This window comes from Manduca sexta, chromosome 27 (genome assembly GCF_014839805.1).
Source record: "Manduca sexta isolate Smith_Timp_Sample1 chromosome 27, JHU_Msex_v1.0, whole genome shotgun sequence".
Taxonomy (NCBI): domain Eukaryota; kingdom Metazoa; phylum Arthropoda; class Insecta; order Lepidoptera; family Sphingidae; genus Manduca; species Manduca sexta.
Window position 1 is genome coordinate 1,547,856 of NC_051141.1, and position 15,626 is coordinate 1,563,481.

Here is a 15,626-nt window from a genome sequence, read left to right on the forward strand (position 1 = left end):
CGCAAACACATAATACCAATCAATAAATATGTACTTACTGTAAACTGAAGTTACTTTGTGAAACTACACTTTTTAGAAAATATTAATGTTTAATCTATTAGGGATGCGATTAAATGTTTTTTTTTTAAGTAATTCCCAGGGATTTCGTGTATAATACAATGTGGTTTTTTATGTTTGAGAATTTTAACATACTTAAGGCTAGATTTCGCTGAAAGCTCTAAAGTCTATCTTTGTTTTGTAAGGAAAAGTTTCTGCTATTTAGGTACTAAGCTATGATTTTCACGTCAAGGCCGTACGCTTTACTAACCAGAGTCGAGGGCCTAGGTGTACTGTACCGCCTAGTCCAACAGTAGCTACGGTCCTAGTGAAAGGGTGAGATGAAAGCAATAAATCGGAAAGGTAACAAAGGTGTCTGAAATTAATGGTGGTAGGTCCCACATAAAAAAAAAATCTTTATTTATCACGTTGCACTTACGATACGTCAAAACAATGTATAGGAATACTATTATTTCTAAATAATAATTAAAATTACTTACTTAACTATGGACATTTTTAAATTAGGCATAAAATGTATACGGAATAACAAAGTATAAATCAAAATAGCCAGCTCGGGCTGGCAAGTAGGGGGAAATAAAGAAATAACGCGCCGCGATCCTCACCGGCGAGGACAAGCCCCAGCCTAGCTAACCTACCAGCCTTTCACTAGCTACCTAAGTGATGACTACCCGAAGAAGAAAGGCAGAAAGAAACTCCGGGCTTAGTTTTTTTTGTCATTAATTGTTCATTACATCCTTTGTATTTTTTTTCCAAGTCTTTCTTATACATAATCACAATAGTTATATAAACTAATGCACTTAGTCCACCTGGTTAAGTACCACCGCAATGTCTATTTCTGCCGTCAAGCAGCAGTGTGTAGTCCCTGTTGTGTCGCGATTTGAAGGACATTGTAGCCAGTGTAACTACTGGACATAATGACACTTAACATCTCATGTCTCAGGATAGCGAGCGTGATGGAACACCAAACAATACTATGTAATTCAAGGTGTTGGATGCTGATTTTACTGTTTGTGCGCGATCGTATAGCTTACCATCAGGCGAACGGTAAGCTCTTCTCGTCATTCAAGTAATTTTAAAAATATCGTGAGACGAGTGATCTAGGAAAACAAAACTAAAAAAATACTAACATATAAAACATTTAATTTTCGGTGGGAAAAAACTGTTCCACATAAGTATAAGTAACCTTAGCAAATCTCTCTCGACCACGCGCTACTGTGTTCAAAGTGTTTGCCGGCTATTGTCACTGGGTGTAAATCAAATGTTTATTTGAGAACATAAAATAATTTTATACTAAAAAATTATCAATGTCGTATTTATAATCATATTTAGTTTTATTTCAGGGGTTTTTGAGCAAACCTTGGATGAGAATCCACTACGATTCGATTAGATTCGCGGATTTATTATATCCATATACGAAACTATAATAGCGTTTCGTGTAAAGTCTATTAATTGTCATATTATTGATTTAAATATTATGACAATTTGACTTTACATGCAAGCGCGTACCGATTGTGTTCCGTCGATTTCTAGATTCGGTGCCCGGTGCGCTGCATTTGCATTTTATCTAATATATTTATTATCCCATCCTGACATCTGCAAATGTCTAACCCGTAAAACAGATCCAATATCAAAAGAGATGGCAAACCTATAATAGTTAAAGTGCTATTATTAAAAAAATAGAGCCTGTAACGTGCCATCCGGGACTGATCCTCTATAGGTATCTATCTGAGTGATCTTTTTAAGCGACTTTTTTCATGACCAATTTGTTTATTATTATCGTGGTCCGGCAATGTGGCTTCATTGTCTCTGATGTTAATGGAACTGAAGCCTAATGAAAGATACATAATATACAATGTTTAGCATATAACTCGCGTGCCCAAATTTTTGTCACGTGCCACCACTGGTACGCGTGCCGTCAGCCATCTTTGTACTACCTGCTTGTGACTGCGCCCGCGTGGAAAAGTTTTTCTGGAATAAAAATTTTCAAAAAGTAGCCTATAGCACTCAGTAGAAATGTAACATCTTATTAGTGAAAAAAAACTTTAAATAGTTTAATAGTTTCTGAGATAGCTTCAAACAAAAACTTCAGCCTTAAGATACATAACATCACGCATTTATCCCCGAAGGGGGTATGCAGAGAAGCGCAACTAGGGCACCCACTTTTCGCCAAGTATGTTCCGTCCCATGATGTGATAGGGGGCGAGCCTATCGCCATATCGGGCACAAATTCCAGACTCCGGGCTGATACTGAGCAGAAAAACCCAAATATCACTTTGCCCGACCCGGTATTCGAACCCAGGACCTCAGAGCGCTATTGTACCGAACATGCAATACAACTACGCCACCGAGGCAGCCTTAAGATATTAGAACAAATATGCCCTGATATGTAAATAACCAACGCAAGGTCTACGTTCAAGAGACACGTAGACTGTATGAAGGTATGTTCGTGTTATAGCCTCTCGACAAATGGAACAGTTAAAAGATTTTATTTTTCGTTATAATAAACATGCCGTGTAGGATCAAAATAATAATATGATTTATAACCGATGTGATCAGTTCGAGATGGTCATTTTCTGAAACTCAGTGTTAATAATTCTTTTCATCAGTCATTTTTTTTTTTATATTATTGACTCTGATCTTCAGTTACCAATACATTAAACCTTTATTGAAGTAACATTATTTATACAAAGACTCAATTAATGCATCCATGCTTATAATAAGGGTTATGACAATCGCCAATATGACAAAATAATTTTGCAGTTCAAAAAAATATATAAACGTGGGATTAAGCACAACGGTGGCAGCTCCACACACACCGGCCACGAGGCATATGCCACCCCGCAGACGTACTGGCACCCACTTTATTTATGTAAATCACCAGGCAACCTTTACGACGTCCGCTTATTTTAGCTCCATCACGTGTCACACGGAACTTTTCACGAATATTTATAGAATCATTTGGATTCACGAGTTTCAAAGTTTTAACAATTTCAGAGTGCGTGTACACGAGAGTGTGAACTGTTGCGGAAAAAAGCTAAGAATAAATCAATCCTATATAAATTTCATCTATGTAAGTATGAATAAGGTAAAAGATTCTGCATCGGATATCCACAGATGCGGATAACCAGCACATCATCATACATATATGATCGAATCATTCCAAATTAATTATATAAAGTTGCTATAGTCAGCCGGTAAAGCCGAAATTTCCCACACAAAGCATAGTTAGTTACGTGACATTATAAATTAAATTTGGCAGACAGCTCATAATAATGAACTAGTTATTTTTTGTGCACGCTTATTATATAGGTGTCTAATTGAAGATATTCCTAAGAAAAAAATATAACAAAACACAAAAACATAATCAACCTGCGGCCCCTTAAACTTCTGTATGCGGCCCACCAGACTTAAAAAATATCATCTAAACTAAAACTTGTAATAACTCTTGAGCTGTGCTGGACGTCTCTATACTTATTAATTAATAATATAATAAAGCTGAAGAGTTTGCTTTGAACGCGCTAATCTCAAGAACTACTAAACCAATTTTGAAAATTGCGAGATGAGAAGGATGCGACTATGATAGACTAAACTATAAACACAATTAACTGTGGCAGAGTGAAATTTTTTAAAAGGTGTCCCGAGGCGAAAAGAATTTAGCTTTAGTTAACATATCGCGCCCAATCTAACAAAAAAACAAAAATTAAGACAAGGGAAGCCGATAGGAATCGGGTTGTATGGACGCTTTACCACTGCAATTTAAATTACCTAAAGATGGATGTTAAATTAAGATAAAGGTTGAGGTTTAAGCTCCATTGCCTTTCGACGGGACGGGACGACTGTTTTGGTGACATTTACCTACGTCAGCAATAGTGTAGCTACAATTTAGTCCACGTTAGGTTGAAATTTACACGATAATTATTCCTACAAACAAGTTTACAATACGATTTAGAATGCTTCGGCAACCGAAACCCATATCTAAGGATATCCTACCACTTAATTGTTGTAAGTGTGAAACTAGATGCTTAGTAATTCATTTTTTATTAAAATTCGTTTTAACAATACTGAAATAAGTAATGTTTATGATGGACTAAAATCTTTAATTGTCCAGGAAATATATCATTTTTCCGCAGCGCACCCAACGGAAGCTCTTGTAAGGAATAGTTTCCCCGTTTTTGCAACATTTTCCATTGATGCTCCTATGTAAATATCGTTCAGTTAATTTGTCATCACGTTTCTATATGCCACGTTTGTATGAGTGACGCTATATACTGTAAGAACGAATGCGTCCAACGTGGGTAGTTACGCAACGCAACAACGTATACGAGATCTAGATATTTCGAACTTAGGTCTACCTACGTCAATGCTAAGTCGATACACTCGACGTTCTAAATCACCTGAATCCGCGTTTCATACGCTACTAATTCAATGTAATCAGACACTGTGTGCCTACCATATAAATGTCAAATCAGAAAGCACCCGTATCCAAAATCTGCGTCATCACAAACTACCAAATATAGATGGTACGCGTTCAAAAGCGCCGTCTACGTAGCCCCCTAGTACATGAATCATACTGTTATAAGTAGGTACTTTTCCGTATGACACAATACTTTGTGTCCGATAACTACGTTCCATATCCTTCTCATACAAGTATAGATCTTGCTTAACGTATTGAATACGTGCAACGGAACATTTGCCTCATGTATGTTAATATTGATAATAGAATAACTAACTCGTAATATCGGTACTTGTGATACACAAATACTTTGAACTTGTAACCATTAATAATAGACGTTTTATAACAAGCCTAGAAGACAGTCCTAGATTTGTAAATAGGCCGTATAGACCGCGGCCTATGGTCGGCAGATTTCTGAGGACGCTTGCTCGATTTAATTAATCATTCGTTTATTTAACTTTAGTGCCTTCCATAATACAAACAAATGGAAAATTATAAAATATTTTAGAAACCTACATACATACATGGGGCGGCGGAAGTAAAGTGGCCAACACTCATAAAAAATATAAATCCGGCTCTGCTAAAAGATAAACGCTTTCAATCTTACGTCATGTTAAATAGATACTTGATTCTATTGAATTGATATTAGAGCCCCGAGGGTGCTGGAGGTCTGTGACGTACGTAGCATTTAGCCAGGTGCGGTGGGGGCGCCACCCTCACGCAGTGGATTATCAGGTACCTATTACTGGCACATGTTTTCACTCATGCCGAGCCTATTGTATTATGAAACACATGTCTATTTCCAGAGCACTTAGGTACAGTATGAACGTGAGTTTAGTTGTTGAACATACGTTTTAATTAACTACTCATATGTGTGACATTTGTATTTCCGTCATAACTAAATCTCCATTTCGCCAGAATCGGCTGACGTGAACTATGGTAGTGACGTAACTGATTCGACAATCCGTATCACTGCGAGAAAGTCAGCAATACTCTTCTTAGGATTAATCTGTGTGAGTTTTGTGTGTATTCTTTGTGAATTATCACTTGCTTTAACGGTAAAGGAAACGATTGTGAGGAAACTTACATACCCGAGAAGTTCTCTATAGGAATTTCGAAGGTGTGTGAAGTCTACCAATCCGCACTAGATCAGCGTGGTGGACTAATGCCTAATCCCTCTCAGTAATCACCTGAGCTGAATGTAGCCGTATCTATACTAATATCTATATACAGCTGAAAGGTTCGTTTGAACGCGCTAATGTCAGGAACTACTAAACCGATTTTAATATTTTCACCAATAGGAAGCTACATTACTCCCGAGCGCGACTCTTTTTATCCCAAGAAAAAAAATATTCCGGAAAAACTTTGACGCAGCCATTAATTAATGTATTTGTGAGTACATTTTATTGAAATCATTGAAACGTTGAACTTCAGATAAGATTTTAGATATTTGAATAACTCAATGATGTGCTTATGTAGTTATCCGAAACACCGTAAGACGTCTTTGTAGCTCGTATAAAGAGGATTGAGTACTGGGGATCGATAGGTTTTCTTTGCCATACATATTATTTTCTCTCATATTTAACGTTTGTAGAAAGGCGTATTGATTCCTACCTAACTAGTTCAGAGACCGGAATCTAAACTAGTAACATGTAAACCAACTGGTTTACGGACCAGTGTCGAAGGGTCCACATAACCGGATTTCTGCCGGCTTCCCTTTCCTAATTTATGAAAAATGTAAATATCATGAAAACGATTTCCAGACCGCATTTATTCATATTATAAGTACCTATGAGTTGAGTCGGATTCCGTTTCGGAAAACTTCAGTCTTCGCCACTGTTATGCACTTGCTGTAAAAAAAAACTGACAACGGGTAGCCAATACATAGACCAGGGATGGCAAAGCTTTATTCATATTTATTTTTCTGCGTTTTATTGTGACTGCGTTTTACTGATAAAAAGAAAGTAATAAAGTGGCTGTAATATGCCATCCAAGGCCAAGCTTAGCTATCGAATGCCCTTTTTTAAGACCCATTTGAAAGCATATTTGGAGCAAAAATTCCACTGGGTTAACTCCAGGATACATACTCAAGCACTTATTCTGGACAACATAGCCTCTTAACTGATATTTCGTCCGGCCTTATGTAACACATAGTAACAAGTTATACGAACCAGAAGATTCTGGACCTAGGGAATACGCGGAAATCTAGATAGATTTCCGCGTATTCGATAGGTCGTTATAGGTATCTAGAGTAAAGCGGTAATACCTTACTACTTCCTTTAAGATATTTATGTAAATCGCTAACAAAAAAATATTTGATATAATCAAATACTAATCGACGGTCTATGACGAATCAAATATTGAAAGCCAAACAAATCACAACAATGAGAAAACATTTACCCACAAGAAACGATATAGGCGGCTTTCTGTCCTGGAAAATTACATGACTTCTGTCCCGCTAAAAGACTATCACGCAGCCGAATTCGTGAGCAAAAGGTAACTACGTACTTTCTACTAATGTATTACAAACTGAATATCGCGGGCTTGATATTTTCTAATACTTAAGACGTAGGTCTTTGTTGCTTCTTTGTAAAGTTTTCTGTTAAACTGTTAACAGTGGCGTTGGTCACATGTTTATTAATGCAGTACATGTCTAATTTTACCCTTTACTTATTTAATGTTTAACTTTTCTGTTCCTTTTGAATAAAATTACGTAACATGTATCTCAGTGCAGCATGGAATCCCCATCCTTCATGACAGCTAATTACGGATACGATTATTTGTTCTGCCCTAGATTATCCATAGAGAGTTGCGTAAGACAGCTATAATGTCGAGTTATGCAACTAATACAACTCATATTTGTTTTGTTGTACGCATTGCTGCAATTTTGTCTACAGAATAAGCTTCGATGGTGTTACTGTTCTACAGATTTTTGTTGTTTTAATATATAGGCATAGGCGTGTGAGGAAGATAATTATTTATTTATTTCATAGCTTTATTGTACACCGTAAACAAAACACTGTGCTTCATATTAAAACAATAAAGGCTGAAAGGAGGTACAATTGGCGGTCTTAGTGCTCGAGGCAATCTCTTACAGACAACCATAATTAGTGATTAACATTCTATTTTGTCAATCCTTGCTACAATTTTTAACTAACGGTGAAGGAACTACAGACGCCGAAGCCAAGATGGTTTTGTATAATCGTTAACGTTAATAAAAAACAAAAGAGATAGGCATGAGATATACTAGCGATAGACTTACCAATTATAATATGCCATTCCGAATTGCATGTATGTAGATAATGTTTATTTTAAGACGAAAATGAGAAATAAATGATGAAGCTATTGATAGAATGAGATGGAAATGTACATACGATAAATAGATAGTTTTATTTTATATCTTTTTATACAAGCACGAAATACATACATACATGTATACATACATACTATTTTCTATGTTGAGGTACTCCTTTTTCCGCACTTAGCCCATAGTAGGTAATGCCGTTGTACGTGTATACATATATTCATACATACAAGTACTTGTTAGACCTATAAGGCAAAAGAATCAACTCAAATCTGCTCATTATGCCCGGGACAGTAGTTCCAAGCAGCGCTGGCTTTCAGCCTGTCCTAAATTTCCTGAGGTTTGCGAAAGTTTTATAGCGGTAACCTACTAAGCGATAAGTAACCTTTTATTTGGAAAAGGTAATATAAAATAGATTTTTTTTGTTAATATCTGAAAAAAGAAATTTATGGAAAAACGTCGGAACCCTAAGGCCGTGTGTATTTATGTGCATGCGCGCGCGTGTGTATAATATGAGTATACCTGTACAATATTAAGTACAATATAATGTGGGTTATTAGTTAAAATAGTAACACAGGAAAATTTTACAATGGGAATGGTTCCAGCTTTCTGCAGCAAGTTAATATATTTTTGTTGACGAAGACAGCAAAAACGTACCGAGAATAATATCTTTAGTGGTGGATTTTTTTTTTGCAATAAATACTTACTGATTTTTATTTTACCTAAGTACGAAATAAAAAAATATATGTTTTGTTGTTACTCATAAACATAAACGCACTTATTTAATTGTGTTAACGAAATACTTAACAATGAACCGATTCATTTGTTACAAGCGAGCTGACGTCACAACATGGCGTCTATCGTATGCATCGATTCACACGATATAATTAAAAATAAATTTAATTCATTTTCATAGTACTTATCGATTGAATTTTATATATTAAAAATTTCTAGCAAAACACACTCACGCCTTTTAGCCCCGCAGAAGCGTGTAGAGACGCAACTGGAGCACCCACTTTTCGCCGTGTCTATAATCTATTAATTACCGTAGTAAATATATAACGACGATTAATTACATATTTAAAAAATGCAATTCTCTATTAAGATTAAAATTTTCCTTTGTAATTGCCCGTTACTTTTTATCAAGATCACGGCTACGAGGTCTCACCACTCCTGATGGTAAGGAAAAAGATGTCCAAAAAATGTCAACCAGCAAAAGAGAAACTTATCGAAATGGTCGTCATTAAAGCGATTTTAAAATTTTATTAAACAAATTTTATTTATCTCTTTTAATAAATTAGTACACATATCACTATGGTAACATAATATATAACAGCCAGTGTAGGTTGGTCGAGTATACTTTACAAAATATCTTAAGGGATATGTTTTCATTTAAATTACATGAATAAACTACTTTGTTCTAATGTAGAATTATATTTTACATATCACGGTTACCGGAAACCTGGCACCTGAATTCCGGCAACCGGAATAAGTGAAAAGGGAGTGAAGGCATACTCGCACGATGCTGCTTTGGTCTCCGATAACTTGAATAAATATAATATGTGGTCACCGCGCGCGTATTTCCTGTATTAGGTTAAGTTAATAAAGTACACAGCATCCTAAATCATTAAAAACATTCATAAAACTTATATTAAGTTTAACAATAAAATTCAACGATGTTCAGTTTAACTTACAAATCGTTAACAATATTTATATGACTAACAATGAGACGGTTTGACAGACAAAGGAATACGTTTTAAAACCTCGATGTACCATAAGGTGGTCACCTCGCTGGGGCTCAGCAGACTACGAACATTTTGTCTGATGTAAATAATAAGCCATATGTTTTAGGCTACAACATGGACGCGGCAACACGAGACCATCATTAAAGCTTAAATGTACAATTAACATTTTTCGAATTGTTACATAAACGGTCTAACACTTGTCACACAATTCCACTCGACCGTGCCACAGTTTAAAAATGCACTATACAAAACCGAAAATGGGTCGAGTCCGTACAACACCGATACACCACTGTGCGGTCCGTCAACGTCTGCACCGCGTCAGTTTCACACATTTAAACCCACCACACTCAATAATACAAATACCTGTAATATGAGAGAGGAGTTATATTTAATTTAAAAAAATATATGCCTATGTCTTATGAATAAAGAGTTCGTCGTCTGCTTAACCCATAATACAATCATTGTTACATTTTTTTCAAAAACAATATGTTTAAATAAACACCTATTTTTCTAACCGACTGCCGCTACAAGGAACGTGGCTATATCCTCTCGTTGCGAGCGCACTGTTAATTGCATTGTGACAGATCCATTGGCCGCCGCCAGCCTGGCCCGTAACAGCACTCGTATGTTCTCTCGCCATGTTCCCACGCCTCGGATCTCTTTAATGGCTTCCCCTCCGATAGCCGATGAGCTCAATCCCAAGTGTTCACAGACTGCAAGAGCCGCTACTTCAGCGTCAACATGTGCCAGCGCAAACGTGTCACTTGCTTCTTCCATACCGGCAGCTTCCCCCCAAATCGCTTCCCATTCGTCATTTGGTGCGTTTATCTTGAATTGGTCTACACCATACACTTCCACATCCTCTAGGATGTAAATATCAGTATACCCAGTAAAAGTATTGGGCAACCAAGTAATAGGATCGCATTCGCGTACAATAAACTCTAGGGTCACTTCAAAGGTACCCAAAGTTTCAATTGGATTAACAGGGAACCGAAACATATAAAATATATATCCTGGTTTATCGTAAGGCAACTCTGGACATATTACTTGATCGAGGTCAATATAACCAGGCGCTGATTCCATACGAATCCGAACATTTTCCAGGTAATGATTTTTTAGGGTATTCAAACATTCGAACTGTAAAACCATGTGATGGGAAAAAATATGTTTTACACATTTTACTTGGTATTCAGTTTCTAGTTCCGTTAAATTGATCGCTTTGCATGACTTGAAAATGGGGCCAAATTTTTCGATACCCGGAATTACCTTGAGCTGTTCAGCGTACAATTCGTTTAGCGATGCTGTTGGTGCTTTCTTTGGTTCAATCTCGACGTGTACTTCATCTATTTCTTGCGGCGTATTATCAAGTGGCACACTTGACATATCAAAAGGTTCATCAGCATGTTCAGATTCTAAATGTTCATGCAGTGCTCTTTCTAGTCGAATCGGGTCTGGTGTTAAAATATTAACAATGTAATCATTCATTAATTGTGGATCACCCGAATCCAAAATGGCGCTGTAATACACGGCTCGGTCACGTACTTCATCCTCTTCATCTACTTGACAGCGGCCAAGTAGCACTCTGATATTGGGAAGGAGTTCAGGCCGTAATGCACCAAAACGCGCGACCGCAGTTACAGCAGCCGCACGAACTGGACCCGACTCCAGGATCACCCTGTTGTAAATGTATCTGATATACCTGGAAGGTTGCCGGGCTTTGGGTCCTTCGCGACCAAGCACATGCAAAATACGGACGGCTAAAGCTGTGTGCTCGCAATCTTCTATAAATTCACAAAGATAAGATAAACCTGTTTCTTTGGCATCAGGGTTTTCTTCCACCAGGGTAATAATTGCGTCAGCGATAGCAGTTTTGTACTCGAGGCCACCTTCATCCCGCAGCATACCAGCCAAAAATGATGCAAGAGACTGATGTTTACGAGGATATTTCGAACAAAGACGCTTTATGGCGCGTACCACGACAATTTTAAACTCATCCGATATTTCAGACATAAAGCTTGAAATCTGTTTCATAAGGCGATCAATAGAACTTTCAGCACCAGTGGCAAGGAGAGTTGTCACAGCTAGAGTGGCTACAGAGCGGTTAGGATCTGAGATAAGATTCTCCAAATCTACGGTACAAGCCGCAACAGCACTTGGATGTTTAGCTGTTAACATCGCTAACGTACGAGCACCAGCAAGACGCAAGGTCGCTTTGGACGAGCCACAGAATATTTGTAGTACAGATACTGCTTGTGCTAGATCTTTGGCTGACTTTCTAAGGTTGACTATCGCATGAGCAGCTTCGTACACAACGATTTCCGATTTATGTCGCAAGCATGACTCAATAAACTGTAGGTAAGGCTCCGAAGCTTCTGTTTGATCCTCTTCGGCAAGTTTAGCGGCATGGCGGATAAGAAGGCACGTTGTATAAGGCGAGCGCAATGGAGACCGTGTCATTTTTAACACGAGTTTTACGGTTGACAGGCGGTCGTAACGCCTCGAATCTGCTACAACTCCCAATGCATGATAAGAGACCATAACATTGTCCGACATGATTGCATCCTGGAAAGTAGAAATAAGACAAATGTTGATAAAATATTATTTACCAAGAAATCAATGTACCAAGTGTAATCTTATATTTTTGGAAATAATAAAGTCACATATAAACTTCCATGCTAAGCCATTATTCAAAGATTTCATTTTTAAGCAACATGTTTTTTTTTAAACAGGATGCCCAGAATTTAAACAGTTTATATGGCACATTATATAATATTTCAATTGAGGATCATAATAAAACATATAATAATAAATATTTACGCATGCTTTGATCGCAGCAAGATTTCAATAGTAGTATTATAATAACAAACTATGACCACAATATAAACCATACTCGCAATATAGCTTTATACTTAAATTTGTAAATTACAATTCAACTAATCCAAACCAATTGCTAATTGAGATATTTTACTTTCACAAAAAATGAGAATTCACATTTACATATATTAACAAAATCTTTATAAAATTATATTCACTGTACTAGTTGATAAATAGAAACAACATTGAGAAAAGCATTTATTAGAGTGCTATATTTTTTATACATTTACCATTATCTATGCTAAACTATTTATAATATCAGCCCTGTATTATATACTGTCCTACTACTGGGCATGGGCCTCCTCTAATGAGAGGGATTAGGGCTATGCATTATGCTGAACCATATCGCATATCTATTTAACTTAACTAATAAACATGCATAGACTAATGGGTCAAAAAAGGTGTCAAAATCTAAAAAGGTTGGTGCTTAGGTAAGCCAAGCTTTAACATCTTTAGATGACAGATAGTGATAGACTTACATAATGAATAAACTTTGTGTATATTTATGTACATATTGGTTATACAATAAGACCTTTTTAACATCGGAGAAAGCAGGACATAACATATTTGTAATAGCATGCAAATTTAATGTGGTTTATGTTTCTATAACTTATCAGCTATGAAATTATACTTGTTAATGTAATGTGGTTATATTTGGCATCAGCAACAGTTTTAATCTATTAGGGTTAAATGAACTTCTACATGCATATTTGCCTGTTTAAATTTACAACAAGATAAAATACAGTTAGTAGTGATTAAGGATAATGTAACTTTCCAAAATTGTTTTCAAAATCAAACAACTAGCTCCAGGCATAAGTACACAATATGTGTGTAATACATATGGGTTCAAATGAATCTGTGTAAATTGTCTTAAAAAGCTAAATATAGCGCCTATGGATTGTCTATGCTGTCTGTGATTAATAAAAATATACTTCATTTCATATGCAATGAATTCACTCTCGGAGGGCTGCTGGCAGTCGCTTAGCAGTCAAGTTAAGTAATGGGTTAAATTCCTTAAATTTAATTTTCATTCAAATATAAATTCATGATAAAGTTGAAGCCTTATCTTAAAGATTAGCAGGTACACATTCAATCTACTAACATTTCGCCCAGCTTATTTCTATTTTGCAATGTAATAAATAGAAAGCCTTAGCACACCCGTACAAGTACCAGCATTAAAAGCACAGAATTACTCAATACAATAAACTCGCAAAAAATATTGCCTGCAGACATAAGTACACCACTCAAGATCAGATCAAGTACACCAGTCAGATCAATGTATTGATAGTAAAGGAAATTAAAATTATTGTTGCCAATATAGGACCATTATTGCAAGTTGTAAGATTAAGGGACTGCTGACTTTTGGGGAAAAGAGCATTGTGAAGCAATTACCTGAGCTTCGGAGGCCCATCGGTGGCACACGCTAGGCACTGTGGCAGACAAGTGCAGCGCAGACACTAGTGCTGCGGAACTGATCGCCGGGTTTTTATCCACAATTGCTTGCTTCATGTATCTTTCTATCGCCTGCAACATCGTGCTGTCGGTTATAGTGCACAGCGCGCGAATAGCAGCCGCCCGATACAGGTCTTCCTTCCCCGTCATGTCCTTAGTCAACGACGATGTCACGATTATTACATCTTGCGCCGTAGAACTCAGCTCCTTTATACACAAGTACACGAGACGACGGAGCACCACATCCTTTGACTGGAACAGCTTCGTGATAGCAAAAAATATGTTCGTGGCCTCCTGTGTCGTTAAATTTTCGCCTTGATTCAGTAAATACAGCACCTTTGTAAGTATTTGAATGCATTTTCTAGGATTCACCGGGGTTGAATTGAAGTATCTAGTCTCCTGGAACAGTGTTGTCTTATCTAAATTTTGGAAAACGCTTTGACTTTTTTCATCATCATCTTTCATGTCGCGTCGATTCATCTTTATCGAAAAGTATAGCAAACCTATTGAATTGTTTTATTGCACTATTTATCAAAGAGAATACAAATACTACTTAACTATTTATTCACTTGTACAAGACACACGCTAGGTTGATAAATAACAATTGACAGTTCACATCAACTGACCAGTGTTGCCAGGGCCCTTGAGTCGTAAGTTACGTTTTTTTCCTGAAATGTTACATTTTTGCTGCTAAAGTTACATTATTGTTTTTTTTTAATTTATGCGTTTTTGGGCAAGCATTTCTGTAGCTACGAAACCGCGGGGACTCATAGTAGGGAATGTGCGCGCACACACTCAAGCAAAATCAAGTTTTAATTTATGCAAGATACGTTTCATTTTGTCATGGCAAGCCATCTCTAAGTGTGATATGGAGTGAAATACTTTTTAGACCCGCCAATTTTAGGTGCGTTCAATTTGGATGCGTTGAATAGAAATGCGTTCGTAAACTGTTTACAATAAAAATTTTGTATTACAAATATCGTTGTTCTCAAAAGTTACGAAAATTGCCTTAGATATAAAAATTACTTACATGTTACGCGAGGGGGTCAAAAGTAACAAAAAATGTAAGAAATGTAACCTTCTGGCAACACTGCAACTGACACATTTGCTCTATTTTAGTAATCTATGGATTTTCATATCATAGATGTCACTTCACTTGTGAAATTAATTCAATTCACGGTAGAGATGAGCTACGCTTGCGAAAATCAATATTAGGTATTCTGATCAGGTATTTCAATAACCAATACCTGTATATCAAAATATACAAATTTCAAACTTAGACTTATTATACAAGCTACCCGTTTAATTCTAGAAAAGGTAAGTCACATTTTATCTATTTAAATGCAAACAATATCTATGCTAATAATGCACCATATAAATGATTATACTCCTACTAAAGTGCAGTTATCTAAAGCTAACGCCTTAAATATTATATTCACATGGTGTGTGTGTGTGTGTGTGTGTGTGTATGAAGGGACTGATTAAATATAAGACAGTCGTCATGACAACGCAGTGCACACGCATCAAAAAAGTAAAAAAATAAAGCATGATGTTTTGCTTGCGTTTATGTATCAATATATGCGTATATGTTTGCTTGTGTCCCTTCATATATAATAGTAATATTAAACAAAATAAAAACTGGATAAAATTTTATTGGTGTGAGTACTGTGAAGGTCGCGGCTTCCACTAACGACCTTTTCTACTAACAATATAAATGCAAAGGATTTATAAGAAAATACTT

The 15,626-nt window shown here is 36.5% G+C and overlaps 1 protein-coding gene across 1 annotated transcript; it reads right to left on the reverse strand.

Annotated features, from left to right (window-relative positions):
- Window positions 1-9,066: 9,066 nt before the first annotated feature.
- LOC115455498 (coatomer subunit gamma-2) lies at window positions 9,067-14,518 on the reverse strand. The gene is made up of 2 exons (XM_037443973.1): window positions 13,826-14,518; window positions 9,067-12,121 (listed from the first exon to the last, which is right to left on the reverse strand). Exons 1-2 carry the CDS (start codon window positions 14,363-14,365, stop codon window positions 10,070-10,072), a joined length of 2,592 nt encoding a protein of 863 aa, XP_037299870.1. The 5' UTR covers window positions 14,366-14,518; the 3' UTR covers window positions 9,067-10,069.
- Between the last annotated feature and the right edge of the window lie 1,108 nt (window positions 14,519-15,626).

Excerpts from the sequence above, each read along its gene's own strand:
- LOC115455498 (XM_037443973.1), bottom strand. The coding sequence starts at position 14,365 with ATGAATCGACGCGACATGAAAGATGATGATGAAAAAAGTCAAAGCGTT. Across the intron at positions 12,122-13,825 it reads GATGGGCCTCCGAAGCTCAG|GATGCAATCATGTCGGACAA; the intron begins GTAATTGCTTCA and ends TCTACTTTCCAG.